Source organism: Astatotilapia calliptera, chromosome 12 (assembly GCF_900246225.1).
Source record: "Astatotilapia calliptera chromosome 12, fAstCal1.2, whole genome shotgun sequence".
Lineage (NCBI taxonomy): Eukaryota > Metazoa > Chordata > Actinopteri > Cichliformes > Cichlidae > Astatotilapia > Astatotilapia calliptera.
The window spans coordinates 16,012,770-16,022,598 of NC_039313.1; the positions used below are offsets into that span (position 1 = coordinate 16,012,770).

General features: G+C 40.7%; 1 protein-coding gene across 1 annotated transcript; it reads right to left on the reverse strand.

Moving 5' to 3' along the window:
- Positions 1 to 5,911: 5,911 nt before the first annotated feature.
- On the reverse strand, positions 5,912 to 7,641 carry LOC113033959 (glial cell line-derived neurotrophic factor-like). Its single transcript, XM_026188188.1, has 2 exons — positions 7,168 to 7,641; positions 5,912 to 6,539 (listed from the first exon to the last, which is right to left on the reverse strand). Exons 1-2 carry the CDS (start codon positions 7,394 to 7,396, stop codon positions 5,953 to 5,955), a joined length of 816 nt encoding a protein of 271 aa, XP_026043973.1. The 5' UTR covers positions 7,397 to 7,641; the 3' UTR covers positions 5,912 to 5,952.
- Between the last annotated feature and the right edge of the window lie 2,188 nt (positions 7,642 to 9,829).

The window sequence follows — 9,829 nt, forward strand, 5'->3', positions numbered from 1 at the left end:
GCAACTGAGCCCATGGGGGTCATCATGAAAGTGTTTATTGAGGTCACAGAGAACTAGAGCTGAGCACTGTTTTCCCATGAACTTCGATATAACTGGAAGTCTTTTTGCAGTGCCCCCTTCTGCCCATTAAAAAGAATGGAGGTTTTAAGGTACTTTCAAATGAGTGCCACTTTTCAGATGCAGAAGCACAGACAGCTGAAAAGACGGATGTAGATACCGTTGGTTTTTGAAGTCTCAAGAAGAGCCTTATCAGCGCCAACTTCATGAAGTCTGACCTTGAAATCGCATGCTCATTACCACTTCAGTGAAAGCAAAACGGAGAAGGTAAAATGTTGTAAAGGATTTGCTGAAATGTCTTTAGAAAAAGACTGTTAAGCTGGAGAACACAATAGCTCAGAGGGCTTAATGATTTATGGTCTTTGATCACAAATGTAATTGATTTCTTTCTTTATTTTTGTGGTTTCCTCGTATAGTCCACAGATAAGTATGTGTAAATGCCATCACCCCATCAGTAGCGCCTAACTGACCAAATATGAATTGCTCAATAAAATATGATGCATGAAAAACCTAAGGAGAGCATGTTTTCCTGTTTAATGATCCAATTTTCCCTTTAAAATATTACAAATGGTACTTAAAAAAAAAAGAGAGCAAAATTATTTAACTAATATGCCAGAGATGTAGACACATGCACTTTGAGGCATAGATGCATGCACACACAGAGCAGGTGTAAAGGACATTCTCTGGTTACACCTGAATATTTAACTATCTGAACTAACACATTCTCACACAGCAACACGCAGGTGATAGTGTTGCATTCACACCTCTCATCACTTCATATTGCAGGGCATCAAGTCATGTTTAAAGCTATAATATTTGCTTAAGATCAAATGATTCAGACGTATAAAGACTATTAAATGAAATTAATATCTGTTTTTTTAATGCATTGTGCCACTGACGTTACAGAGTTAGAAGCTGGTGCTGTCTCCCTCTTGTTGGCAATTGGCTGAAACAGTGCATGTTCCATCTGCAGTTCACTGCAGTGATGACTGATAACACGTGTCTCAGTGTGTGTGGTAACAGTGATGAGTGGGGGAGTCTGTGGTTGGTGGTCCAGACTGTAGGTTTGATGATAAGCCAACTGATGATCGGTGCAGTCCGGTTACAGCTCCAAGTTAATTCCCTGCGCCTCTGCTTTGTGTTTCAGCCAATCCAGTGATGCACAGCAGTGTTTAAACAGCACTGACAGGGTGGCAGGCCTGTTTCTTGTATCAGAAAAAAATACGAGTGATTTAGTTTTTTGATATACTTTGTACTGTCTATTTTGATATAGCAGAACTTTGGCACCAAAACTCCAGCCCTCTCTTCCTCCCTTTGTGTTTTCACTTGTGAAGCAAGAACTTCTCATTAAAAGACTCATGAAAGCTACTTTCATGAGTCTTCAGTGGCGAGTAAAAAAAAAGAAATCTTGGAGCTTCTTTTGATCTAAAACAACAGGGTGAGACAGCATCAGTATTGTGTTGTCATAATACATCCTGAATTGGTAGCTGTATTATTTTCATCTATGATGACTCGCCTTTCTCTTTCTGTGGTTGTCTTTGCAATTGTCTTGTCACGTAGCCTGAGTCATTCTGACAGATTCCAGAGCGGTGGCACAAAGAGCTTCTTTTAGTTTGACAGATTTCTCATGAAGACCCCAGACATGCTTCATCGAACCATGATTACATTCAGGTTATCATCTGTATCTTTTCTCATGCCAGCTAGCCCAATACTGACTACAAGACTCTGCCCACAATTGCTTCCTCTTGTAAACAACAATAAACAAGATGAGGAGGGAATATGTGCTTCCAATTTCTTATAAAGTAAATCTTTAAGGAAATTGGAAGGTTTGAGGCTGAGATGCAAGATGTTTTTTGGTTTATTTACAGAAAAAAGCAATTTCAAAAAAATCAAAAACTACCAGGGTGAAAATTGTTAGCCCGCCTGATGCTAATAGTCTGTTGCATACCCTTTTTACTGGATAACAGCCTGCAGTTGTTTGCTATGGTTTCAACGAGTCTCACACACATCTCCTGAATAATCCCAGGCCATTCTTCTATTCTCCTCCAGATGTAATGGTCTTCTGACACGGACCTTTGTCTTTAGTTCATCCAACAGATTTTCAGTGGGAGTTAATTCAAGGCTTTGTGCAGGCCAATCAGTAACGTTCACTCTGGTCTTCTGAAGGTAATTCTTCACCAGCGTCTTGTTGGAAGAGGAAACAATGACCCAGGCCCAATTTTGCTGCTGACTGCTCTATTTTACATCCACCATTGTGTATCACAGTGTTTTAATATATTCACTGGTCATTTCATTAGGTATAAAATGATATAATGCTGGTACAGGGTTTGACACTCTTCCTATAAGCTAATCTTTAAGTGACCCACCCTGACTGGTAAGTTCCCAGACATGTAAAATCACCAGGATTTTTCTTAGAAGATAAGAAGTTTTCCAGACCAGAGAACAGTGATCAAGTAGGAAATAAGTGGTGCCTTAGTTTATAGTTAGTTATCACTTCTTAAGTTACAGCTTGTTAGTACTGGGTTGGACCTCCTTTTGCCTCCAGAGCTGCTTTAATTCTTCCCAGCATAGACTGCTATAGGATTATAGGCTTATAGGATATTAATTTATAAATCCGTCTTTTAATTTTTCAAAAATATATATGCATCTTCAAAACCCCACAATATATTATTTTGCAGTCATGTTTTAAGACATCATTAGGAGGTTGGATGGTCGAAATTTGCTTTGAAAAGTGGAAGCTAACCCAAATATAAAAATAAAAAGAATTTCTAAATTACAAAAATGGTCTTATTTGTCCAAATTTTCAAGCTCAGAGCCTCGGGGATTTCGCTCGCACTCACCCAGTGACTGGGTCTTTTGCTTTTTGTCAACAGAAGTAGTCTGGAGAAAAACTTCACATTTGGATATGCCAGGTTTCCCATGAGCCAGGATATTTTAATGTTTTTTACAGCAGTGAACAAATGGGTGAACAGTACAGAAAAGAGGTCTCATGTATGAAAACTATGTCAACACTTGTAGCTCTGCCAGCATTTAGCACCTGTTTGGAACACCGCCCCTTTAAGCATTAACACTTGTGTTGTATTACACTCGAGCGGAACATTATCCCTCATTACAAGCTCCTCTAACACCGTGAACAAAAGAACAGAACACTGGCCTGACTGTAATGACACTGCCTGCTAGGTGTCATTTGGCTCTAATGGTTTCCTCTGTTGTCTACGACTATAGCACTTGTTATTTATACTTTCCATAGTGCAGCTAGAACAGATTGCTGTTGCCATCTTTCAGGGTTACATTTAATTGTGCACATTTTCTTCATATTGTCCATCAGACTATATTTTATTATAGTGTTTGGCAACCCGAATGGTAACTACTACAAATATTTATACACAAGGCTTTTTGAGTGCAACTTGTTCATGTGTGGCTTGGACACTAAAATAATTCAAAGTAGACATAATGACTGGAAAGTGACTCATTCTGTTTACTCATCAGATCTTAATATTGCATAACTGGCTTAGTAGAAAAATTACTAGTTGCCAGTTTTTTAAATATATGGTGATTTGTATACATTTGTTAGTTCAAAGGACAAATGGAGGGGACAAAAACGCCTTCATTACTTCACGATTTGACCTGTCGTCCTCATTTTGGGCTCCATAGTCTTATTTTTGTACTCTGTTACAGTAGCTTTGGTTAATTCACATTTAAGTAATCCTTACTTCTTCTATACTGGGCCTCGGTGCAGACTATCAGTTCATCCTGTCTGAAACAAGCTATTTTAGCTCGTCTTGCTTAAAGGGCACCTCTACTTTAACCCAACTTTGTTTCTGATTGGATGCCTCTTGCAAACAGAATGTTTGAACAGTAGACAGGTGCAGTTCACAGCGAGACCTATAACCATTATAAAGGACATCTCTTTGACATCTTGTCTCCAAAGCAAAACAGTGGAGCTACACATGTCTGCCTCTAAAATTCTAATCAAAGCAGCTCTGAGCATTTCTGCTGTAGGGCATGATTTTTCACACAGAATCACATAATGGTATTTATGGATGAATACGACACTTAAAAAATGAAAAAACTGAATCTGTAAGCTGGCGTATGCCCTGTAGCTTTTGAACGAGGTTGCACTGACCCAAAGTTCAGGAGAGGAAGGGCTGTGAAATGTGAGATAAGAGGAGTGGATCAGATAGCGGCCACACACATTAGTTAAACATCTCCCTTCTCATGTTCTCCAATCCCCACATCCTCGTCCTCATTACTGTCTTCTCTGGATATTTCTCAAATTTTTAATAGTCTTTCCTTTCTTTTCCAACATACACTTCAGCTCTAAGCTCGCTGCTTATTCTTCCATGCTATTTTGCTCGTGTTGTAAGATCTTTTGACACCCCCCGCCACTTTGATCCATCTTCTTTTCATCACTCCCTGTCAGTCCCACCTTCCTTTTATCCCTGTACTATAGGTATTGTACTATCTTGTCTCTCTTGTGTTTATTGTTTCTTCTCGTCATTTGATAACATCAGATTCTGTTCATCTTTTATTATTTCTTTAAGAACCAAGGCCCAATGCTCAATTACTCGTGTCTTAGGTAAAAAGGGACTAAAACAAGATTTATATGAAAGCATTCTGGGATCAAATTGCAAATCAGAATGTTTTTCTAAACTTTCTGAAGGTTGGACAGACTTAAAACAGTATGCTGTTGTCTTCTAAGCTCATTAACAAAGGAATGGGGTCATTTTTCTCCTTTTTTCATTACAGAATACAGTACACTGTAAAAATGCATTTATTAACATTAAAAATAAGACAATTTGAGCACACATACTCTAGAACGTATAGCTGCATGTTTGTTTTTGAGGTGAGCAATTTTGGTTTAATTCAGCTGAGAGGAGGAACGAGCTCTAACCATGACAAGAAAATGCTTTCGCGTAGCTTCAATCAGGAAACAGTCAAATGAGCTACTTGTACAAAGGCAGAAAAACCTTTAAAGCTTTCCTTGGGGAGTTTTTGATGAATTGAAAACACAACAGCGTGATGTTTATGAGAACAGGTCTGCATTCTGTTTGTGTCGTGCACACACGCACGGCACAGACAGATGCCGTACAGCTTCCTACATATTTAAGATGCTCTGCTGATCAGTGGGAGTAACAGAAGTAAAGAAGCAGGAGTAGAAAGGACGAAGACAAATAAGCCTAGAAGCTAGTGAACATGGATGTAAACAATGTTAGACTCGAAATGTGTGCTGGCTCATTTGCGAGACCTCAAAGGCACCCACACTGTGTTGTGGTGAGAAACCCTGGATGCACTCTTAACATTGTCAAGACAACTCAACGGGGTACCTTTAAGATTAGATACTGATGCGTAAAAGATGGTATTGCAGTGTACTGCTTTTATATCAAAATAAATCATATTTGATTTAAATCTTTGGCACACTCCCATAGATCTGATCACAGTAATAAATAACATTTATTCATTACAAAAAACAAATAAATATCAATAACTTAATATATTCAAGATTTCATAAATACATCTCATATGCGTGATGTTTTGTGTAACTTATGTGCTGTACAGTAGACAGAGTGAGTTTGCTGAATGTGTGACTGTGACTGAGTATAGATGGGAATATCAAATCCCACATAGCCAAGCTGTAGGCTGTAAAGGAAGTCATAGAAGCTGTAACCGTGCCGAGGTAACTCTTAAAAGTAATTTCTCTGGGGTGAAAACTTGTGTAATGCCACTTCCTGTTTATTTACTCCTATACTGCTAAATCCAAGTCATAAATCACCACATGCCAAAAAAGCTTCTGTGAGTGAAATCAAAACAAAAGAAAAAACACTTAACATTATACCACTATAGAGTGGGAGTATAAAAAGTTTAAATTACACAAAGCCTGACAAGTTGCACTCCCTACACGCAGCCACATCTTCTGGCGGAGTGCTTCCTCACGGTGTGGTAAACCAGGCTGTCGTCCAGAAACGAGAGATCGTCGTCGAACGCTATTGGCCGACAGCAAGCCTGAGGGGGAACGTCTTTGGCGGGAAGCCTCCTGTTGTGAATGAGGTTGTAAAGGATTTTGTCGTAGTTTGTCTCTGACTTTCTGCACGGTCCTGAGCAGTACCTGAATATCATTTCCTCACTGGAGCGGTAGCCCAGACCGAGGTCAGACACGTTGAGGTGGATCTGCTTTAGCACGCAGCCCTGTCCTCTACCACCGCCTCTAATCTTCCCACCTGCGCCAGCACCTCTAGATCCCCCTTCTCTTCTGTTACTGTTTCGCTGGCTTGTCCTTTTTCTCTTTCTCCTTCTATGTCGGGTCCTGCTGTCAAAGTTATCTTTGGAGGGGGAAGAGATGGGGACGGCAGCGGCGGTGGTGCTGGTGGTGGAGGTAGATGAGGACACAGTGAGCGAGGAGGAGCGACGCATTCTACTGATGGTTACTTTGATGAAGTTCACCACATCTTCAAACTCATTTGGGAGGGGCTCCTCAGTGGTGTCTGAAACCAATTAAGAGACATGCATAAGGCTGGACAGAACACACTGTTTCACTTCTACACACCCCACTGGCTATTGAACACATGCAGTGCTGTGTCACTAAACTACACATGCACATCTTTAAATGATACAGAGGTCTCTTCTGTGGAGGCAATACTGATGGGGTGGATTTAGGTGTCTTACGAATGAGTCCCATTGTCACCAGACGCTTTTACGTTTAAGTGGGATTAAACAATGAAGACAACACAGCCACTATGTAGCCTCGTGGCACAAGTTACTTGATGGAAAATGAATTCCTAATTATTACCACTTGAAGTTATTCTTCTGAGGGGAAAAAAAGAGGCATTCATCTGCCAATAAACTGAGTATGATGAGACGTGTAACTGCAAAGGTTTTAAGACCATGATCAATCTGAATCAAATATTCGTTCAGCATAAAATAAAAGAAATTTTAAGTATAAGCAACTTAACTGGTGACCACTTACACATGTTTTCTATTTGTTGTTAGGTTTGCCAATTTTTGATTTTTTTCTCTCTTTCTGGTGGACACATCACCATCACGTCTTTAAGCAATTCACACAAATCTCATTGCAAATGACATATCGGGTTTGCGCACTTTCGCTACCCTCACATTTGTCTCCTCCAGCCAGCGTTTCGTCCCTGTTTGCGGTATCCGCGCGGCTCATGCTCGTGGAAGAAACAGACAGGCCGATCTGAACGGGCGGGAGCTCGGGGGGACTCTCGGCGACGCGCCCTCTCCTCTTGGTGGACGTGGGCTGCTGCGGGCTCTGGAGCAGCGGGCTGGCGTAAACGGCACTCAGCAGTATCAAACAAGTGGTTAGACTATCCCATAACTTCATTGTCCACTTCAGTCCGACAGTAGGACATGGCGCGATGCAAAATCAACAGGTATCATCTGGCAAAAGCGCTCCACGGACGTGTAATAGTTAGACTCATCAGAGCTACTGCCAGTCCAAATGGTGGTAATCGACCGTGCGCACTGCAAACTGCACGCAATCACTCACATGCCAGCTGGACAGCGAAACGCAATGTGGCGCAACATTCAGGGCACAGACGCGCAAACGCAAATCAGCGGCTCCTCTCTGAAGTTGACTCCAAAACGGGTCCAACAACACTTTAACGATGAAAACCTTTTTTTTTTCAGTCCTTCACTGTTTTCATTCAACACAGTTCCTGCTGCTGACTTCGGGCCATCTCTCTCACCATCAATCCTGACTGAGCTGCGAGGAAAAGCGAGAGAGCTGGGGAGTGCTGGTGACGTGCGACGGTCCATCCTCTGCTTCTTCCTGTCTCCACCCCATGCATGGGAACTATGCAGAAGGATGGAGGCCACAGACAAGACAGAAGCTGAAGTGTGGAGTTGGTGAGAGTTAAAGAGTTATATCACCAAGGAAATCCAGAAATGTGCCTCAGATGGGCGGGAGAAGTTCCATTCTTTCCGAACCAGAATCCCCATCCTGCTTTTCGACTTGGGTTGATATTGGACGGAAAACATTTTTCCAATTAGCCAGTCAAAACAGATCGAATAGATTGTGTCGCTCCTGATGAAGACCATGTGCTTGAAATCCCACAGTTCTCCACTTAATGTACTTCAGTGCTATTTAACTTCTAGAAGTTGATGTGACAACCCTTAGGCCAAGCATAACTGCGCCAGTAATTTCTTGTGTAAACCCTTTTCTCTCCCACATTAAGAGCTAAAATATGTCATTTTTAATCACGTTATGTCCGAGGAAAACTGTAGATTTCTCTTCCCATTTGTTCCTTTGTTGGTTTGTTTGAGGCAGATATTAAGAACTAATGGTCCAGTAGTCCAAAAGAACAGTTAAAAACAAATTGTCAAACATGTATGATTAGTAATTTTGTTTATAATTAATGCAGACATATGTGGATAAGCAAGGCTGGACTGGGACAAAAAATCGGCCCGGGCATTTTGACTAGAGACCGGCCCACCAGGATAAAGATTGAAATGTGACGTCATTCAGGGATAAAACCGCAAAGGATTCTGGGAACTTGTGGCAAGAGGTACTAGCGCACGCAGGCTTTCAATTGAACTCAGTTACACAGCGATAAAAAGAAACCCAAAAAATGGCAAGAAGCTGTTGTATTATTAACTGCAATAGCCGGTCGCATGACAGCCACGGGAAGCCGATGGGTAAAGAGATCGTTTTTTTTTATCGGATTACGTCGTTGAAGTGAAAATTTTTAAGCCATGTTTCCGAAGTAAGAGCCGACGGATGGTCTGGATCAGTGTTGGTCAAGTTACTTGAAAAAAGTAATCAGTAACTAATTACTGATTACCTCCCCCAAAAAGTAATCCCGTTACTTTACTGATTACTTATTTTCAAAAGTAATTAATTACTTAGTTACTTAGTTACTTTTTAAAAACACGATTTACAACCTGAAGAGGTGATAAAGCGATAGAGCTTTCAGCCCAGTTCTACTTTTTCTACATAATCCATCATACAAAATGTAATCAAATGGAAAAGTCTCTTTTTAACTTGTTTTATTAGTTTTAATCTTTTAACTTTATGCATCAAGCAAAAATTTAATTATATGCAACATTCTCTGACTGGAAGAAATTAGTTTAACATTTAAACCTATTTTCTGCACATTCCAGCACATAAAATAAAATATTTTGTGTGTTTACACTCAGTCTTTCAAATAGATGCAAGTAAAACACAGCAGAAAATAAATAAAGTCAAAGACTCAGCGGTCCTGTTGCTCTATTTTCACCTGTAAAGCAGGAGTTGGGTAGGCGGAGGTTTACCCTGGTGCAGGTGTGCTGCGGTCAGTGGAAGGATATGGCAGTTCTGTGAGTTTCCCATTACATCATAGCTACTCGGTGCTTGCTTGGAAGTTTAGGGTTTTTTTCGCTGTAAAAAGAAGTTTTCTTCCCACGCACAGCGGACACTAATGTTTTTGTCACTTTTTATGGAATCAAACTCAAAGTAAGGTCAGTACTTCCACACTTTAAACGCTGCACGCTCATACTCTCTCTGCACTCGATATGTGATCCACTGTTGATCTGCACACAGCTGTTGTCACTAACGGAGCACTGGCTTATGTCACTGTCGTGAGACATTCTCGCAAAAGATTCACGGTTTTAGTAACGCAGTAACGCAGCGTTCCTACGGGAAAGTAAAGGTAATCTAATTACCGTTTTTGCAATAGTAATCCCTTACTTTACTCGTTACTTGAAAAAAGTAATCGGATTACAGTAACGCGTTACAAATAACGCGTTACTGCCCATCTCTGGTCTGGATATACCAAAT